The sequence below is a fragment of the Ranitomeya variabilis genome, chromosome 5 (genome assembly GCF_051348905.1).
Source record: "Ranitomeya variabilis isolate aRanVar5 chromosome 5, aRanVar5.hap1, whole genome shotgun sequence".
In the NCBI taxonomy this organism is placed as follows: domain Eukaryota; kingdom Metazoa; phylum Chordata; class Amphibia; order Anura; family Dendrobatidae; genus Ranitomeya; species Ranitomeya variabilis.
This window is the reverse complement of record NC_135236.1, coordinates 582,429,226-582,451,156: the sequence shown is the minus strand read 5'-3', so window position 1 is coordinate 582,451,156 and position 21,931 is coordinate 582,429,226. Positions and strand designations below refer to the sequence as shown.

The window sequence follows — 21,931 nt, the reverse complement described above, 5'->3', positions numbered from 1 at the left end:
TCTCGTGCCAGTGGGTTGCTTTTGTCTTTGCCTGTCCCGAAGAGGCCCTGGACGCATATTTCCATGGATTTTATTTCTGATCTTCCTGTCTCTCAAAGGATGTCTGTCATCTGGGTGGTTTGTGATCGGTTTTCTAAGATGGTCCATTTGGTACCCTTGCTAGTGTTGAGCGATACCATCTGATACTTGAAGGTATCGGTATCGGAAAGTATCGGCCGATACCGGCAAAGTATCGGATCTGATCAGATACCGATACCGATACCCGATACCAATACAAGTCAATGGGACTCAAGTATTGGAAGGTTTTCCTGATGGTTCCCAGGGTCTGAAGGAGAGATTCCTCTCCTTCAGGCCCTGGGATCCATATTAATGTGTAAAATAAAGAATTAAAATAAAAAATAGAATTAGGCATTTAGGACCTGAGAATTACGTCACGGCTTGTGATTGGTCGCGTCGCGGTCACATGGGCGGCACGCGACCAATCAGAAGCCGTGACATCACGGAAGGCACTAAACGCGCGCATTTTAAGCAAAGAAGGCTGCCGGTTCCCTCGGTAAGGTGCAGGCTGCGTCGGAGAGGTGAGTATATCAATATTTTTTATTTTAATTCTTTATTTTACACATTATATCGATCCCGATACCGATTCCCGATACAACAAAAGTATCGGATCTCGGTATCGGAATTCCGATGCCGCAAATATCGGCCGATACCCAATACTTGCGGTATCGGAATGCTCAACACTAACCCTTGCCTAAATTGCCTTCCTCCTCTGATTTGGTTCCATTATTTTTTCAGCATGTGGTTCGTTTGCATGGCATTCCGGAGAACATTGTGTCGGACAGAGGTTCCCAGTTTGTTTCTAGGTTTTGGCGGTCCTTTTGTGCTAAGATGGGCATTGATTTGTCTTTTTCTTCAGCGTTCCATCCTCAGACAAATGGCCAAACCGAGCGAACCAATCAGACCTTGGAAACCTATCTGAGATGCTTTGTTTCTGCTGATCAGGATGATTGGGTGACCTTCTTGCCATTGACTGAGTTTGCCCTTAATAATCGGGCCAGTTCGGCTACTTTGGTTTCGCCTTTTTTTGTAATTCTGGTTTTCATCCTCGTTTTTCTTCAGGGCAGGTTGAGCCTTCTGACTGTCCTGGTGTGGATTCTGTGGTGGACAGGTTGCAGCAAATTTGGACTCACGTGGTGGACAACTTGACGTTGTCTCAGGAGAAGACGCAACGTTTTACTAACCGCCGTCGCTGTGTTGGTCCCCGACTTCGTGTTGGGGATTTGGTTTGGTTATCTTCTCGTTATGTTCCTATGAAGGTTTCTTCTCCTAAGTTCAAGCCTCGTTTCATTGGTCCTTATAAGATTTCTGAAATTATCAATCCTGTGTCGTTTCGTTTGGCCCTACCAGCTTCTTTTGCCATCCATAATGTGTTCCGTAGGTCATTGTTGCGGAGATATGTGGCGCCTATGGTTCCTTCCGTTGATCCTCCTGCTCCGGTGTTGGTTGAGGGGGAGTTGGAGTATGTGGTGGAGAAGATTTTGGATTCTCGTATTTCGAGACGGAAGCTTCAGTACCTAGTTAAATGGAAGGGTTATGGTCAGGAGGATAATTCCTGGGTTGTTGCCTCCGATGTCCATGCTGCCGATTTGGTTCGTGCCTTTCATTTGGCTCGTCCTGATCGGACTGGGGGCTCTGGTGAGGGTTCGGTGACCCCTCCTCAAGGGGGGGTACTGTTGTGAATTCCGTTCTCGGGCTCCCTCCTGTGGTCGTGAATGGTACTTTGGTGAGTTCTGTCCTTGGACACCCTCTGGTGGCTTTGAGTGGAACTGCTGATCTTTGAGGTTGGCTTTCTCAGCTGCCCTCGCTTATTGCTTCTGCTGGCTTTCCTATTTAACTCTGCTTAGGTCGTTAGTTCATGCCAGCTGTCAATGTCTCAGTACTGGCCCAGATTTCTCTTGGATTTCTCAGATGACCTGTCTACTCCAGCAGAAGCTAAGTCCCTGCTAGTTCATTTGCTGTTCATTGGTTTTTGAATATATTTCTCAGTACATGCTATGTTTCTAGTCCAGCTTGCTATTATGATATTTCCTTACTAGCTGGAAGCTCTGGGGGTGCAGAGCTGCACCTCCACACCGTGAGTCGGTGTGGAGGTCTTTTTGCACACTCTGCGTGGTTTTTGTAGTTTTTAATACTGACCGCATTAGTTCCCTTTCCTTTCTCTATCTAGAGAAGATTCGGCCTCCTTTGCTAAAATCTGTTTCATTCCTGTGTTTGCCACTTCACTCTTAACTCACAGTCAATATTTGTGGGGGGCTACCTTTACTTTGGGGAATTTCTCTGAGGCAAGGTAGGCTGCTATTTCTATCTTTAGGGGTAGTTAGCTCTTAGGCTGTGAAGAGGCGTCTAGGGAGAGTTAGGCACGCTCCACGGCTATTTCTAGTGTGTGTGATAGGATTAGGGATTGCGGTCAGTAGAGTTACCACCTCCTCAGAGCTTGTCCCAGGTTTTCTGTTTTAACCATCAGGTCATTTCGGGTGCTCCTAACCACCAGGTCCATAACACTCCACCACCTCTGCGGAGCTACTTAGCTGCGAACGTCTAGGTTCACACCAAGTGTCGTCTATAATCTCATCGTCATCCTCTCTGTTCTCACACTCCTTACCCTAAGAGACACCCTCCTCCTCTTCCTCCCCGGCCAAAGTACAGTCCGCGTGCGCCTCTGGTATTTGAGTCTCATCAGGATCACCTCAACTTCTGGGGGTTATCATCTAGTGACAAGGGTCTGGATTCTGCTTGGACCATACTTCGTCCGAATACAACATGAAAATATTTTGGGCATCGGTGCAGATGCTTTCCTCCTCTAAATTCTGTGAATGTTTGGAGCATACATCTGATGCTCAAGGAATAGAATATGTGAACAGCTCTGCAGACTGGCTCATCTGTGGTTCCCCACAGTCATCTGGGCCTTTGGAAAATTGTGACGCGGGAGAAAAAAAGGTGATTGAGGTGCCACCTCTGAGGATTGTACTGAGTATAATGTTAAGGTGGGGAAGAGGAGTAGAGGCTACTTGATGCAGCGCTTGCCATCCACTATAGCACATAATCTTTCTGGCCCTCATTTACAAATCATAACACTGTGTGGCTAACAAAGAAAGGTAGTGGAGTAGCTTGTCCAATAACTGATGTTTCAGTTGAGCTTTCATTAACATTAACACCTAACCCACTCACACATCAAACACCAAGCCTATTCTCCCTTCCTCCAGGGCCTTGCCTTTTTCCCACTTATGTTGTATGTTCCCTTTCCCTCTAGGAACCTGCTGTTTCACAACCTTAAGGTACCTTCACACGAAACGACATCGCTAGCGATCCGTGACGTTGCAGCGTCCTCGCTAGCGATATCGTTTTGTTTGACACACAGCAGCGATCAGGATCCTGCTGTGATGTCGCTGGTCGCTGAATAAAGTCCAGAACTTTATTTGGTCGTCCGATCGCTGTGTATCGTTGTGTTTGAAAGCAAAAGCAACGATACCAGCGATGTTTTACACTGGTAACCAGGGTAAACATCGGGTTACCAAGCGCAGGGCCGCGCTTAGTAACCCGATGTTTACCCTGGTTACCAGCATAAAAGTAAAAAAAACAAACAGTACATGCTCACCTGGGCGTCCCCCAGCGTCTTCTTCCTGACAATTACTGAGCGCCGGCCCTAAAGTGAAAGTGAAAGCACAGCGGTGACGTCACCGCTGTGCTGTTAGAGCCGGAGCTCAGTCAGTGTCAGGAAGCGGACGCTGGGGGACGCGCAGGTGAGCATGTACTGTTTGTTTTTTTTACTTTTACGTTGGTAACCAGGGTAAACATCGGGTTACTAAGCGCGGCCTTGCGCTTAGTAATCCGATGTTTACCCTGGTTACCTGGGGCCTTCGGCATCGTTGGTCGCTGGAGAGCGGTCTGTGTGACAGCTCTCCAGCGATCAAACAGCGACGCTGCAGCGATCGGCATCGTTGTCGCTATCGCTGCAGCGTCGCTTCGTGTGAAGGTACCTTTAGGCTCACATCTGTCAATCACCTGATAGTAAAAGAACAATCACTATTTATTTTCTTAGATAGTGTGCCTGAACAACACTCTCATACCTAACAATTTTTAAGAGGAAACGTGGCATTATCATTCCTCACTGCAACACAGTTTTATCCCAAATGATTTGGATTAGCAAATAGGGCCTCCTAGCTGAACCCTAATATTAGGCCTAATGATTTTTAAGAGGAAATGTGTCCTCCTGATTCCTCACTGTAATACAGTTTTATTATGAACAGTTTGGGTTAGCAAATATGGCCTCTTGGCTGAACCCCCATATTAGGCCTAACGATTATTAAGAAGAAATGTGTCCTTCTGATTCCTCACTGCAACACAGTTTTATCACAAACAATTTGGATTAGCAAATAGGGACTCCTTGCTGAACCCCTATATTAGGCCTAATGATTTTTAAGAGGAAATCTGGCCTTCTGAATCCTCCGTGCAACACAGTTTTATCCTAAATGATTTGGATTAACAAATACGGCCTTCTGTCTGAACCTCTATATTAAGCCTAACGGTTTTAAGTGCAAATGTGTCCTCCTGATTCCTCAATGCAACACAGTTTTATCACAAACAATTTGAATTATCAAATGGGGACTCCTGGCTGAACCCTTATATTAGGCCTAACAATTTTTCAGAGGAAATATGGTCTTCTGATTCCTCACTGCAACATAGTTTTATCACAAACTATTTGGATTAGTAAATAGGTACTCTTGTCTGAAGCCCTATATTAGGCCTAATGATTTTTAGAGGATATGTGTACTCTTGAATCCTCAGTGCAACACAGTTTTATCCCAATCGATTTGGATTAACAAATATGGCCTTCTGTCTGAACCCCTATATTAAGTAAGCCTAACAATTTTTAAGAGGAAATGTGTTCTCCTGATTCCTCACTGCAACACAGTTTTATCCCAAATGATTTGGAATAGCAAATACTGCCTCCTGGCTGAACCCCAATATTAAGCCTAAAGATTTTTAAGAGGAAATGTGGCCTTCTGATTCCTCACCTCAACACAGTGTTTTCACAAACGATTTTGATTAGCAAATGGAGCCTACTGAGACTGCAACACAGTTTTAGCAAAATCTAGTTAGTTGCTGGGAAATCAGTTTCACACAGGGCAGGGTCCTATCTAGCTAACTGACAAGTTCACTTTCAGTAGCAGCAGTAGCAGGAGCGGCCTTCTCTGCACTGGGACATTGAGAAAATGGTGACAGCAAAACAAGATATCCACTTTTAATATGGACAGAGACGTGTGACTTTGGCAGCCAATCACAGAAGACCTTGTGTTATGACACTGTGGATGTATATTTACTGCAGCTATCAGCATGGGTCAATGTGTGATAATGAAAATTGCTTACAGCAATTATCTACCAATTTTGAAAATTTTGCAATTTTCATGCCTTTAAAAACGAGCTATATCACACAAAATAGTTAATAAATAAGATTTCCCATATGTCTACTTTACATCAGCACAATTTTTAAAACATTTTTTTTGTTAGGAAGTTATAAGGTACTAGATGGTGGCCCAATTCTAACGCATCGGGTATTCTAGAATATGCATGTCCACGTAGTATATTGCCCAGCCACGTAGTGTATTGCCCAGCCACGCAGTATATTGCCCAGTCACGTAGTATATTGCCCAGTCACGTAGTATATTGCCCAGCCACGTAGTATATTGGCCAGCCACGTAGTATATTGTCCAGGCACGTAGTATATTGCCAAGTCACGTAGTGTTGTGAATTTGGTTTCTGGGCTCCCCCGGTGGTCACTGGTGGTACTGAACTTGTGTGCTTCATCGCCTCTGTTCACCTGTTTCCATCAGGATGTGGAAGTTGTCTATTTAGCCTTGCTCCTCAGTCATTTCTATGCCGGCCAACAATGTTACCAGAAGCCTTTCTGTTGCATGTTCCTGCTCCTAGACTACTATCAGCTAAGTTGGACTTGTAGTCCTAAGTTTGTTTTGCATTTTTGTTCCAGTTCTCTGTGATTGTTAATTTCTGAGGCTGGAAGCTCTTGTGAACTGTAATTGCCACTCTGGTGTCATGAGTTGATATTAGAGTCTTAAAGTAATTTCAGGATGGTGTTTTGAAAGGGTTTTCAGCTGACTGTGTAGTTCCCTTTTCTGTCTTCCTACTATCTAGCAAGCGGACCTCAATTTGCTAAACCTATCTTCATACTTCGTATGTCAATTTCCTCTGAAATCACCGACAATATATGTGGGGGCTACTGTCTGCCTTTTGGGGAAAATTTCTCTAGAGGTAAGCCAGGTCTGTATTTTCCTCTGCTAGGGTCAGTCAGTTCTCCGGCTGGCGCTGGGCATCTAGGGATAAAACGTAGGCACGCTACCCAGCCACTGTTATTTGTGCGGTAGGTTTAGCTCACAGTCAGCTCGAGTTCCCATCTTCCAAGAGCTAGTCCTTTTTGTATGCTTTACTACGTTCTCTTGCCATTGAGAACCATGACAACGTAGTATATTGCCCAGCGACATAGTATATTGCCCAGTGACGTAGTATATTGCCCAGTGACGTAGTATATTGCCCAGCGACGTAGTATATTGCTCAGCGCCGTAGTATATTGCCCAATTACGTAGTATATTGCCCAGCGACGTAGTATATTGCCCAGCGACATAGTATATTGCCCAGTTACGTAGTATATTGCCCAGTGACGTAGTATACAGCGACACGTAGTAAATTGGCCAGTCACGTAGTATATTGCCCAGCCACGTTTGTCACAGGTTAAAAAATAAAAAATAAACATATACTCACCTTTCCGAGGGCCCCTTGTAGTCCACGGCAGCTTCCGGTCCCAGGGTTCGTCTGAGCGCATGACCTGTGATGACGTCGCGGTCACATGACCGTGACGTTACGTCAGGTCCTTCTGCCATACCATCTTTGCTACCGCAACCTGCAACGGAAGATGGCGGGCTGCGCGAGCAGCTCAGCGGACTACAGAGGGTGAGTTGTTGTGAATTCCGTTCTCGGACTCCCTCCTGTGGTCATGAATGGTACTTTGGTTAGTTCTGCTCTTGGACTCCCTCTGGTGGCTTTGAGCGGAACTGCTGGTCACTGAGTTTGGCTTTCTCAGCTGCCCTCGTTTATTGCTATGCTGGCTTCCCTATTTAACTCCACTCAGATCGTTACTTCTTGCCAGCTGTCAATGTCTCAGTATTGGTTCAGATCTCTCTTGGACTTCTCTGAGGACCTGTCTACTCCATCAGAAGCTAAGTCCTTGCTAGTTCATTTGTTGTTACTGCTTCCTGAATATATTTCTTGTACTGCTAAATTCTAGTCCAGCTTGCTATCATAATATTCCCTTGCTAGCTGGAAGCTTTGGGGGTGCAGAGTTGCACCTCCACACCGTGAGTCGGTGTGGGGGTCTTTTTGCATACTCTGCGTGGTTTTTGTCGTTTTTTGTGCTGACCGCATAGTTCCCTTTTCTATCCCTATCTATTTTCTATCCCTTTTCTATCCTCTGACTATTTAGTGAAGTCTGGCCTCCTTTGCTAAATCCTGTTTCATTCCTGTGTTTGTGACTTTCCTCTTGACTCACAGTCAATATATGTGGGGGGCTGCCTTTTCCTTTGGGGAATTTCTCTGAGGCAAGGTTAGGCTTCTATTTCTATCTTTAGGGGTAGCTAGCTCTTAGGCTGTGAAGAGGCGTCTAGGGAGAGTTAGGTACGCTCCACGGCTATTTCTATTGTGTGTGATAGGAGTAGGGTTTGCGGTCAGCAGAGTTCCCACTCCCCAGAGCTTGTCCCGATTTCTAGTTTACTCATCAGGTCATTCCGGGTGCTCCTAACCACCAGGTCCATAACAGTGAGTATAGCAGGTTTTTTTTTTTATTTATTATTTTTAACATTACATTTTGTACTTTTGATGCCGCATAGGCAGCGTCAATAGCACAAAGTTGGGGACACACAGGGTTAATAGCGGCGGTAATGGAGTGCGTGACCCGCGGCATAACGCGGTCCATTACCGCCGGCATTAACCCTGTGTGAGCGGTGACCGGAGGGGTGTATGCGGGCGCCGGGCAGTGAGTGCGGGGAGTAAGGAGCGGCCATTTTTTTCCGGACTGTGCGCGTCGCTGATTGGTCGCGGCAGCCATGACAGGCAGCTGGCGAGACCAATCAGCGAACGAATAACCGCGACAGACAGACAGACAGAAGGACAGACGGAAGTACCCTTAGACAATTATATAGTAGATAAGGCAGCTACCGGACATATAGTTGATGAGAGCTATGTATCACAGAGATGGTTGTCATCTGTGATGTAATCCTGTATTGCTCTAGTGCACATAGCACTAAGAGGATGGTTTGGTGCATTTGGTGCATTATGGGCAGCCTGAGAAATGAGCAGGTCTGGCTGCCCACATACCCTCTACTCAAAGCAGGATTCACTAAACCATCTCAGACAGATTCTGTCAAGCCTCTGTTTGAAGACTTCCATTGAAGGAGAACTCAACACCTCTCATGGCAGCCTTTTCCAGTCATTGATCACCCTTACTGTCAAAAAGTTTTTTTCTAATATCCAATCTGTATCTTCTCCCTTTCAGTTTCATTCCAATGCTTCTTGTGTTTCCATGTGCAAATAACAATAATGATGATCCCTCTACACTGTGACATCCCTTCAGCTATTTGTAGACGGCTATTAAGTCTCCTCTTAGCCTTCTTTTTTGAAAGCTAAACATTCCCAGATCCTTTAACCGTCCCTCGTAGGACATACTCTTCAGTCCGCTTACCATCCTGGTAGCTCTTCTCTGAACTTGCTCCAGTTTTACAATGTCTTTTTTAAAATGTGGTGCACAGAACTGGACACAGTATTCCAGATGAGGCCTGACCAAGAAGGAGTAGAGGGGAATAATAACTTTGCATGATCTAGAATCTATGCTGCTTTTAATAAATCCTAGAATTGTGTTTGCCTTTTTTTTTTCTGCATCACACTGTTGACTCATGTACAGTCTGTGATCTATTAGTATGCCCAAGTGTTTTTACATGTATTGTTGCTTAGTTCTATTCCTCCTATTCTATAGATGCAATTTTCCTTTTTCTTGCTCACTTATAGAATCTTGCATTTCTCTCTGTTAAATACTATTCTATTAGTTGCTGTCCATTGTTCAAGGTGATCTAGATCCTTCTGAATCCTTTCTCTGTCTTCTCTAGTTTTGGCTATCACACCTAGCTTTGTATTGTCTGCAAATTGTATTAGTTTACCTTCAGTTCCCTTATCTAGATATTTATAAAAATGTTGAACAATACTGGGGACAGGACAGAGCCTTGTGATACCCCGCTTGAAACACTTTTCCAATTGAATGTGCAACCATTTTTTACCACTCTTTGAGTACAATCACTGAGCAAGTTATGAATCCATCAACCCGTAGCCTTGTCAATCCCATACTTGGTCATTTTTTCAAAAATGATAGCACTAGTACTTTATAAAATGCTTTGCTGAAGTCAAGATATACTATATCTACCTCTTTTACCTCATCCACCCAGTCTGTGAATCCATCATAGAAGGAAATGGAAATGTTAAAATGGAGGCCGTTGTTTGGCACATGGCTGTTAGTGGAGGGAGAAGACCAGATATCCAGACTGAGCCAGTGTGACCTCCTGTGTGGGATATTCAGCTTGTGTGACCAAGACTTGCTGGCAAGAAACTCTGTCCAAAGAACTGTTTTCTTTGTTTTGACTGCAATGAAGTGTCAGGAGTTGAGTTCCCACCGCTGCACAGGGGGAATCTTGAACCATGTCTACTGCGGTCTTCCATTCTGCATCAGCCACAGTGGAGCCTGCTCAGCGGAGACGTCGGTCCCAGCATCTCACTGAATCTGATACTGTTCAAAGGGTTACTGCTGCCTCTCCAGGCTCTGCTATTGTACCCTGCACTGGTCTGCGGGAGCAGGCTTTTCTGAGACTAAGTCCTGCTTTGCACACACTGAGCATGCCCAGGGTAAGATCTCTCAATGGAGATCAAGGGTCACATGCTCAGATAGTGCAGCAACTTCCATTGGTCCTGCTGGGAAGGTCCTGAAGTTGCTGCAGCTATAAAAGGTTCTCATGACCGCACGGCCATGCGCTAGTATCAATTTATGTATGAGCTCAGCGCCAGTGTGGTTGTGTTTGTATGCAGTCAGGGACCCGGCTGAAATAAGCCCCTAGAATGCTGGCACCTCCGGCGAGGAGTTTCGTGTGTGTGTATTCAGGGACCCGGCTGAAATAAGCCCCTAGAATGCTGGCACCTCCGGCGAGGAGTTTCGTGTGAGTGGATTCAGGGCTGGCGTATAGCCATAGAATTCCGGGTCCACCGGAGAGGAGCTGCGTGTTTGCATTTGACTGCATGACCACTACCTGCTCTACTAAGTAGCTGTGTTCCTCTGTGAGCTAAACAGGGCACAGCGTTCTCTTTGCTAACAGACTGTGAAGTAACAGAGTTTGTTTATACTACTATTTTGTACCACCATATCTAGCAGCAGGTTCTTTCCTGCATGGTGGATCCCGGTTTGCGAACGCACCTACTATTCCTAATAAATATATATTCGGTGCGTTCCGCCAACCCTAACAGTATACTAGCACCAGGATCTCGCTAAGCAATGGCAGATGAACAGCGATTGCAGGGGTACATCCAGCTGCTGGAGGGTCAGTTGGCGTCTCTCGAGCGAGCAACCTCGGCGGTGGATGTTACCGCAATAGCTGTTCAGGCTGCTAGCGTGGCTGCAGCAGCTTTACCCACTGCCACCTCTGTTACGACCTTATCTCACCTCCCATTGCCTGAAAAATACTCTGGGGACAGTAAGTCCTGTAGGGGTTTCGTGAGCCAGTGTGGTATACATCTCGAGCTCCGGGCTGCACGTTTTCCCACAGAGCGGGCAAAGGTGGGATTCATAATCTCTCCTGTTGGACAGAGCTTTGGAGTGGGCTATGCCGCTGTGGGAGCGCAACAATCATGTGGTGCAGAGTGTTCCTCGGTTTCTGGGCACTCTGAAGCAGGTCTTCGTAGGACCTCAAGTCACCCATGATACGGCGCTCCAACTGCTGGCATTGACTCAGGGTTCGACCATGGTCAGCCAATTGGCCGTCCACTTCCGGACATTAGCGTCTGAGTTGGAGTGGCCAGATAAAACCCTCATCCCTGTATTTTGAAGGGGGCTGGCTGACCATGTGAAGGACGCTTTGACCACTAGAGAGATTGCCGCCACACTGGAGGAGCTCATAGCTGTATCAACTCGCATAGACCTTCATTTTCATGAGCGAAGGTTGGAGCGAGCCCAGTGTAGGCAGAGGTTTCGGCTGGCTCCCACCTTCGCCAGACCTTTGGAATCTCCGGTCCAGGCACCCGAGTCACATGAGGCCATAGAGGGGTCACGAGCGGGGTCCAAGTCCCAGTCTGCTCGTGCACTTAAGGTCTGTCATGTTTGCCGGCAGTCAGAACATCTTGCCTCCAAGTGCCCTCAGCGGTCGGGGAAACGTCAGCGTCTAGCGGCTGTTGGAGGAGGTACACCAGACATGGCGATGTTTACCTCTAAGTTGTCCTTCAAGGGGACAATTACCATAGGCCCATCCACTCTTATGGCAGAGCTATGCGTGGACTCTGGGGCGGAGGGTAATTTTATGTCATCCGCTTTCGCCCAGCGACACGCAATACCCCTGGTGATGCTCGCCAAACCAGTAACCGTTCGAGTGGTAAATGGGTCAACACTACCCTCACAGATTACACACCAAACCATTCCTTTCACTCTTTCTGTGTCTCCATCACATCAGGAGATTATCTCTCTATTAGTCCTTCCTGAGGGAGTTGATGAGGTCCTGTTGGGGATACCATGGCTACGCTATCATTCTCCTCATATAGAGTGGTCCTCAGAGAGAATTTTGGGATGGAGTAAATCCTGTGAGGGTAGATGTCAGAGGGAGTGCGTTCAGGTTGCTACAACAGAAGTACCCGCAGATCTTTCCTCTCTCCCCAAGCACTATTGGCCCTATGCGGACGTGTTCTCCAAAAGGGCTGTGGAGACCCTTCTGCCTCACCGCCCCTATGACTGTCCTATCGATCTCTTGCCTGGTGCTGAGCCTCCCCGGGGTCGAGTCTATCCGTTATCTCTCCCGGAGATGGAGGAAATGTCTCAGTACATCCAAGAGAATCTGGCAAGAGGATTCATTAGGAAGTCACTGTCACCTGCAGGGGCTGGGTTCTTCTGCAGAATAAGAGTGGAGAATTACATCCAAGCATAGACTACAGGGGTCTTAACGCCATCACCGTTAACAACAAGTACCCACTACCCCTGCTATCTGAGCTCTTTGATAGGCTACGGGGAGCAAGGGTATTTACTAAATTAGATCTGCGGGGTGCCAACCTGATTCGCATCCGTGAGGGGGACGAATGGAAGACAGCTTTTAACACCAGGGATGGGCATTATGAATATCTGGTGATGCCCTTCTGGCTCTGTAATGCCCAAGCCATTTTCCAAGACTTTGTGAACGACATCTTCCGGGATTTGCTCACTACCTCGGTCGTAGTCTATCTGGATGATATTCTCATCTACTCTCCAGATATTTACTCCCATCGGAGAGATGTTCGCAAAGTCTTCGACCTCTTATGGGCAAACTCCCACTGCGCCAAGTTGGAGAAGTGTGTGTTTGAGCAGGAGTCCTTGGCTTTCCTTGGTTATATCATCTCTGCCCAGGGTTTGGCTATGGATTCTGCCAAGCTACAGGCTGTGATGGACTGGCAGGAACCCCATTCACTTAAAGCGGTGCAGCGCTTTATGGGGTTCATTAATTACTATCGCCATTTCATTCCACACTTCTCAACTTTGGTAGCTCCCTTGGTTGCCCTCATCAAGAAGGGAGCAAATCCCAAGTTGTCGTCGGAGGATGTCTCCAAGGCCTTTCTCTCGATTAAGTCACACTTCGTTAGCGCTCCCATTCTACATCGCCCCGATGTAGATAAGCCATTTATCATGGAGGTGGATGCCTCATCCGTTGGTGCTGGAGCAGTCCTTTTCCAAAAGGATGCTCAAGTTCGAAAGCATCCTTGCTTATTCTTCTCCAAGACCTTCACACCGGCGGAGAGGAATTATTCCATCGGGGACAGGGAGTTGCTAGCCATGAAGTTGGCTTTCTTAGAGTGGAGACACCTCTTGGAGGGAGCTCGCTTTCCCTTCCAGGTATTCACTGACCACAAGAACTTGGTGTATCTACAGACGGCCCAGCGGCTGAATTCTCGCCAGGCTAGATGGTCCCTGTTCTTCTCCTGGTTTCATTTTACTCTCCATTTTCTCTCCAGGGAGAAGAACATTCGTGCCCATGCTCTCTCCCACTCCGTAGTGTCATCTGAGGAGGAGGAGGAGGAGCCTCGGCTTATTGTCCCTTCTGAGAGCTTGAGAACTGTGGCTCCGGTTTCGCTAAAGTCCGTGCCCCCGGGCAAGACTTTCATGCCAGCGAATTTGCGACCAGAGGTTCTCTCTTGGGCTCATTCGTCCAGAGTGGGTGGGCATTTTGGGACCAAAAGGACATCTGAGCTTTTGGCGAGGACGTACTGGTGGCCGCATATGGCCCGTGACGTCGGGGACTATATTCGGGCGTTCGTTTCCTGCACCCAGAATCGGTCTCCTCGGCATCGGCCTGCTGGGTTGCTTTACCACCTGCCGGTGGCAGACAGGCCCTGGGAGATGGTCGGGATGGACTTCGTGGTGGGCTTACCCAAGTCTCGTAGCTGCACCGTTATCTGGGTTGTCACCAATCATTTCTCTAAGATGGTGCACTTCGTGCTGCTTCCACGGTTACCTTCTGCACGGGCCTTGGCGGCGTTATTCATAAAGCATATTTTCCATTTACATGGAATGCCTGATAAAATTGTCAGCGACCGGGGTCCCCAGTTCGCGTCTCAGTTTTGGAGAGAGCTCTGCCGTTTACTCAGCATAGAGTTGAATCTCTCTTCTGCATATCATCCCGAGATGAATGGGTTGGTAGAGAGGACCAACCAGACTCTGGTGACATACTTGGGATATTTTGTGTCTGCTAGGCAGGATGACTGGGCATCTTTGCTACCTTGGGCAGAATTTGCCTTGAGCAATGCCGTAGCCGATTGCACTGGGCAGACTCCTTTTCTCTTTAATTATGGCCAGCATCCGCGTGTCCCTGTGCCCACGACCGTGTCTTCCACCGATTCTAGGGTGGCAGACTGGGCGGTGGAGGCACGTGACATTTGGGACCGCACACAGGATGCCATCCGGACCTCCAAAGAGAGAATGAGGGTTTCTGCTGATACACACCGGCGCCCCGTTTCGACCTTTGCTCCTGGCGACTTAGTGTGGTTCTCCGCCCATAACATCAGGCTGCGAGTTGAGTCCACTAAGTTTGCACCTTGCTACATTGGTCTGTTCAAGATTCTGGAACAGGTCAACCTTGTGGTCTACCATTTGGCCATTCCTCCGCGCCTTGGTATCACCGACACTTTCCACGTCTCTCTCTTAAAGCCCGTCCATTTGTCCCGGTTTTCCGAGTCATCTACCGGGACGTCGGGTTCATCCATGGATGAGTTTGAGGTGAATTCTATCGTGGGGTGCAAGGTGGTACGTGGCAAAAAATTTTATCTGGTGGACTGGAAGTGTCACGGCCCAGAGGACAGAACCTGGGAACCTGTGGAGCACATTCGGGCTCCGCTGCTCATTGCAACTTTTGAGCGTAGCGAGGCTCAAGGAGGGGGGCCCTAGGAGGGGGGGTAATGTTAGGAGTTGAGTTCCCGCCGCTGCACAGGGGGAATATCAAACCATGTCTGCTGAGGTCTCCCATTCTGATACTGTGCAAAGGGTTACTGCTGCCTCTCCAGGCTCTGCTATTGTACCCTGCAATGGTCTGCGGCGAGCAGGCTTTTCTGGGACTAAGTCCTGCTTTGCACACACTGAGCATGCCCAGGGTAAGATCTCTCAATGGAGATCAAGGGTCACATGCTCAGGTACTGCAGCAACTTCCATTGGTCCTCCAGGAAGGTCCTGTACCTGATCAAGTTCTGTGGCAGTCTTCCATTGGTCCTGCTGGGAAGGTCCTGAAATTGCTGCAGCTATAAAAGGTTCTCATGACTGCATGGCCATGCGCTGGTATCAATTTATGTATGAGCTCAGCGCCCGTGTGGTTGTGTTTGTATGCAGTCAGGAACCCGGCTGAAATAAGCCCCTAGAATGCTGGCACCTCCAGCGAGGAGTTTCGTGTGTGTATTCAGTGACCCGGCTGAAATAAGCCCCTAGAATGCTGGCACCTCCAGCGAGGAGTTTCGTGTGAGTGGATTCAGGGCTGGCGTATAGCCACAGAATTCCGGCTCCACCGGAGAGGAGCTGCGTGTTTGCATTTGACTGCATGACCACTACCTGCTCTACTAAGTAGCTGTGTTCCTCTGTGAGCTAAACAGGGCACAGCGTTCTCTTTGCTAACAGACTCTGTGAAGTAACAGAGTTTGTTTATACTACTATTTTGTACCGCCATATCTAGCAGCAGGTTTTTTCCCAGGTTGCTAACGCACCTACTATTCCTAATAAATATATATTTGGTGTATTCCGCCAACCCTAACATGAAGGCTGTTTATTTTTCCTTTGCTTGTGGATGATTTATGATGCAGCAATAGACCAACATGGATGTTTAAATGGAAACGCATGCTGTTTATCCTCTCCACATACCCAGGTGAGTAGCATTCCCTACACAGGGTTAAAAATTGACCAGCGACTTATCATTTTTACAGCAAAATTTACAAAACAGGGACCATATCACTTTGAAGTGACTATGAAAGGACCATATCACTTTGAAGTGACTTTGAGGGGTTTATATAACAGAAAATACCCCAAAATGATACCATTCTGAAAACTGCACCCTCAAGGTGCTGGAAATCACATTCAAGAAGTTTATTAACCCTTCAGGTGCTTAACAGAAATTAATGGAACGTAGATAGAAAAAATGAACATTTAAATTTTTTTCACGCAAATTTTACTTTAGACCCCGATTTGTTTTATTTTCACACAAGTAACATGGGAATATAGATGACAAAATGTGTTGTGCAATTTCTCCTGAGCATGTCGATATCCCATATGTGGGGAAAAACTACTGTTTAGGTGCATGGCAGGGTTTGGAAGAGAAAGAGCCCCATTTGATTGCAAAATTTGCTGGAAAAGTTAGCAGATGCCATGTAGCGTTTGGAGAGTCCATAATTAGTGTTGAGCATTCCGATACCGCAAGTATCGGGTATCGGCCGATATTTGCTGTATCGGAATTCCGATACCGAGATCCGATACTTTTGTGGTATCGGGAATCGGTATCGGGATCGATATTAATGTGTAAAATAAAGAATAAAAAAAAAAAATATTGATATACTCACCCTATGAACGGAGGCTGGCGGTTACAACCAGGGTGCGTCAGAGGGTGAGTATATCAATATTTTTTATTTTTATTCTTTACTTTACACATTAATATGGATCCCAGGGCCTGAAGGGGAGTTTCCTCTTCTTCAGACCCTGGGAACCATCAGGATACCTTCCGATACTTGGTGTCCCATTGACTTGTATTGGTATCAGGTATCGGTATCGGCGATATCCGATACTTTTCGGGTATCGGACGATACTATCCGATACTGATACTTTCAAGTATCGGACGGTATCGCTCAACACTATCCATAATGTGTCTGAACAGTGGAATCCCCCAACAAGTGACATCATTCTGGAAACTAGACCCCCTCAGGTTACTTATCTAGGTGTGTGTTGAACCTCTCAAACACCCAGATACTTCACAGAAGTTTATAATGTTGAGTCGTGAAAATAAAAAAAAAGATTTTTCACACACACATTATTTTAGCCCCAAATTTAGCATTTTCACAAGGGTTACAGGATAAATTGCACTGTACAAATTGTGTAATTTCTCTATATGGAGTAAAACTACTGTTTTGGCACATGGCAGAGTTCGGAAGTAAAGGAGCAACATTTTCCTTTTTAAATGCAAAATTTGCTGGAATAATTAGCGGACATGTCATCTCATTTAGAGACCCCCTGATGTGCTTACATATGGGAAATTACTCATAAGAGACACCATTTTGGAAACTAGACCCCTCAGATGTGTGGTGAGCTCCTTGAACTCCCAGTTTATAATGTTGAGACGTGAAAATAAAAAAAAAACCTCTACTCACCCATTGAGACTGATCCCAAAAAAGTAAAATACATGTATATATAAATTGTTGTTGGTGTGTCTTGGAAGGGCTAATTTCTGCCACTGTTACTAGACAATGGTGCCATTACTTGGGCTGTTAGAAACTTGGGATAATGCGCTACTGTAAGGGGGTTGCAGTAGCCATCCTGAGCCCCCTAGCATGTCCTGGATTGGAGCATGTGTATATGTATATATCGTTGCCCCATACTTATTAGACAACTCTCCATTGCCATGCAACTATGAATCTCTCATATGTCTATGCCTGATGAAGAGACCTGAGTAGTCTCGAAAGCTTGCAATTTGTTAACATCTTTTCAGTTAGCCATTAAAAGGTATCAAACCACTGAGGACTCTCAATTCTAAATATTTTTCTATCTACTGGCTAACACGGTACCAAGATATATATCTTTCCTGTATCATAATGTCTTAACAGGCATTTTAGTAAACATCTTTAAAGGCCAAATAAACATAAAAAAAGATCTTGTTTTGAGATAGATTTAGCTCTAGGTGCTACTCAAAAGCTAAATGATTGTTGTAGTCGAGATACCACATACATTTTGATGTCTTTGTACATTTTTGACTTTCTTGACTTGAAGAAGACTGGACTACAGGAATCTGTATAAAAACAGTAACATTATTATTCATGAATGACACAAGCATAAATATTTAACATTTTACATTACATTGTACAACAAAAGTAGTATCAGCAAATTAAATCCCTGGGACCACATGGTTAGCTGTTGCCTGGGGGTGCAAGCTGCCGGCAAGAAGTCACACAGGGTCAATACTAAGACATCAAGTTAGGGACAGAATCATAAGCAAGTACATAATCAAAATACAAGCTGAGTTCTTGTGAAATACTCCTCTGCCCTTATTGTTTCCCTTTTTATTTATAGCACCCCTTTGAGGTAATTCCCAAATTCCCTCAGGCGCAAAATCTCCCTTAGCATTTGGCACATGGATCACAGGGCTTCATCACAGTACACTCCCTGACAGAAGTTATATCGCTTATCCATATTATGTAAATAAAAGCTCATAACCTGACGTTAAATTCATCCATTGGCTGTATAAATTATTATTTTGAAAGCTGAAACCCTGCGAAATGTGGTTTAGGTTAAGAAAATAAATTGGCATCAATGCAGAAATATTGATCAGTTAATGGACACAGAATGGTCAGATTTTGGCAAGACAAAACTTTTGTCGCCCACAGAAAGTAATGTGATATTCAAACAAATAATTTACTTAAAATACAAATATATGTTGCATAACATTGGTGAATGAAGTTGTGGTGCTATTAGAGTCATATTTAATACTAGATGGAGGCCCGATTCTAATGCATCGGGTGTTTTAGAATATATATGTAGTTTATTTATGAAGATTTAAGAATAATGCAATGAATGATTTTCCATGTAAAATATTTACATTATCATTAAATTTCATTGCTCATAGAACTTAATACAACTGAACGAAATTATTAAATAGATCAAAATATAAACCATTACATGAATATCTAAATGTATTTAAATAAATCATCGGACGAAAGAAGTACATCGACACTATAATATATTTGTGCATGGCACTGTGACTGACAGAACGTATTCAGTAAACGTGACTGTACTACATGGCACTGTGACTGACAGAACTGCGCCTGTCGCTGATTGGTCGCGGGCGGCTGGAGCGACCAATCAGCAACATGGTATTTCCGTTACAGAAAAGCAGACAGAATTAGACGATTATATAGAAGATTTTGTGTGACTTCCATGAGCTTGAAGGACTGCATCCATGCGGTTCAACAATGATTCACACAATTTATTAACAAAATCATCAGGAATAGCAAAGAATTCAGTCTTACATGCCTCCCAGTGTTCATCTAGATTCTTTGGATTTGTCTTCCAAGCTTCCTGTTTCATCCTACCCCAAACATGCTCAATGATGTTCATATCTGGTGACTGGGCTGGCCAGTCCTTAAGCACCTTGATCTTTTTTTCCTGGAGGAACTTTGTTGTTGAGATGGATGTTTGAGATGGAGCACCATCCTGCTGCAGAATTTGACCACTTTTATGATTTGGAATATAAGGCTATGTGCACACGTTGTTTTGAGCTCTGCGGATTTTTCCGCAGTGGATTTGAGAAACCCGCAGGTAAAAGTCACTGTGTTTTACCTGCGGATTTACTGCTGATTTACCCCGGTTTTATGCGGATTTTGTGCGGATTCCTCCTGCGGTTTTACGCCTGCAGATTCCTATTATGGAGCAGGTGTAAACCGCTGCGGAATTCGCACAAAGAATTGACATGCGGCGGAATGTAACCTGCAGCGTTTCCGAGTGTTTTTTTCCGCAGCATGGGCACTGCGGATTGCGTTCTCCATAGGTTTACATTGTACTGTAAATGCATGGAAATCTGCTGCGGACCCGCTGCGGATCCACAACAAAATCCGCAACGTGTGCACATAGCCTAAGAGGTAGCTAATACTTCTTGATATTTTAGGCTATTGATATTGCCTTCCACCTTGCAAATGTTTCGCACACCCCCATACTGAATGTAATCCCAGACCATGATCTTTCCACCACCAAATGTAACTGTTTTTTGGGTGTATTTTGGATCCATACAGGCTCCAGTAGGTCTCCTGCAGTATTTGTGGTGGCTGTGGTGTAATTCTAATGAAGATTCATCAGAGAAATCCACCTTCTGCCACTTTTCCAGCGTCCGTCAGTTTAGCAGGCTGTGGGACTTTGCAAATGCCACACGTTTTTTTATTTGCCTTTTGTTTAGTGCTGGCTTCTGGGCACTGATTCGACCATGGAGGCCATTTCGAGACAGAATCCTACAAGCTGTTCTAGTTGACACAGGGACTTGAGGTGACCAGGCCTGTTGGAGCTCTGCTGCAGTTGAAGAGGGCTTTGCTTTGGATTTTTTATAAGCTTTTATTTACATAACATGGATAAGCAACATAACTTCTTTCAGGGAGTGTATAGAGTCTGCCTATGGGGGGGTGTATTATACAATATAGAGTCTGCCTATGGAGGAGTGCATTATACTAAAGAGTCTGCTTATGGGCGGTGTATTATACAATATAGCAAGGCGACAGGCGTAGTACGGGGTGATGCTGGAAAGCAGGCTGGGGGCAAATGTAGCCATTTAGTAACAATAAAAATGAGACCCTTCTATTCAGCTGCCTCACCAGCCCTCCCCTGACTGCACCTAACTGGAGGTCATGCTGCCCCCTCTATTACACCAGACCCGCGTGCAGGTGCTCAGCCATAGATGCTCATGAGGAGAACATAATTTTACCTCTATACAAGTCACTAGTTCGACCACACTTAGAATACTGTGCTCAGTTCTGGTCTCCGGTGTATAAGAAAGACATAGCTGAACTGGAGCGGGTGCAGAGAAGAGCGACCAAGGTTATTAGAGGACTGGGGGGTCTGCAATACCCAGATAAGTTATTACACTTGGGGCTATTTAGTTTGGAAAAACGAAGGCTAAGGGGTGATCTTATGTTAATGTATAAATATATGAGGGGACAGTACAAAGATCTTTCTGATGATCTTTTTAATCATAGACCGGTGACAGGGACAAGGGGGCATCCTCTACGTCTGGAGGAAAGAAGGTTTAAGCATAATAACAGACGCGGATTCTTTACTGTAAGAGCAGTGAGATTATGGAACTCTCTGCTGTATGATGTTGTAATGAGTGATTAATTACTTAAATTTAAGAGGGGACTGGATACCTTTCTTGAAAGGTATAATGTTACAGGGTATACACACTAGATTCCTTGATAGGGCGTTGATCCAGGGAACTAGTCTGATTGCCGTATGTGGAGTCAGGAAGGAATTTTTTTCCCCAAGGTGGAGCTTACTCTTTGCCACATGGTTTTTTTTTGCCTTCCTCTGATCAACATGTTAGGGCATGTTAGGTTAGGCTATGGGTTGAACTAGATGGACTTAAAGTCTTCCTTCAACCTTATTAACTATGTAACTATGTAACTAAAGAACCACCCTAGAATGGGTCCCCTTTCTGAAGATAATACCGCCATATACTGTACATCACACATAATACCGCCATATACTAATCAAATAATACCGTCATATAGATCACACACACAATACCACCATGTAGATCACACATAAAACCACCATATAATTCTCACATAGTAGTGCCACATAGATCACACATAATCCCACAATATAGTTCTCATATAATACCGTCATATAGCTTTTACATCATTCCACAATACTGATCAAACATAATACCACCATACAGATCACACACAATGCCATAATACAGCATGACCCCCGCAGCTCCTGTTATCGCATGCACTGAGCTGTGTGCGCAATGGGGAAAGACATGCAGGGGGGAGAGGAGTGCATAGGAGAGGATTAGATGCACGGCTCAACAGATAGTATCACACAGGAAAGGTTTAGATACATGGCTCAGCAGTCAGTATAACGCAGGAGAGGATTAGATACATGGGTCAGCAGACAGTATCACACTGTCATGTCGGACGCTGTTCATACTAGGGTGTTCGACAGACAGCGGTAATTCTGCTTTTTTTCCACTATGCGCTCAGTGGCGTCGGCTAGATTTTATCTAGCTGGTCCGGGGTTAATTTAGCTGGTGCTCGGATTGGAAGCTGGGTCACGCCCACTGCCTTTAAATAGTTCTTCTGAACATTGGGCGTCGCCGAT

General features: G+C 45.5%; 1 protein-coding gene across 1 annotated transcript in view; it reads right to left on the bottom strand.

Annotated features, from left to right (window-relative positions):
* The window catches only part of LCP2 (lymphocyte cytosolic protein 2), a 1,300,494-nt gene that overhangs the window by 876,959 nt on the left and 401,604 nt on the right, over positions 1 to 21,931 (bottom strand). Inside the window, exon 9 of the mRNA XM_077265986.1 lies at positions 17,798 to 17,858. Coding sequence (XP_077122101.1) covers positions 17,798 to 17,858 — 61 coding nt within the window. The remainder of the gene's footprint in view (positions 1 to 17,797; positions 17,859 to 21,931) is intronic.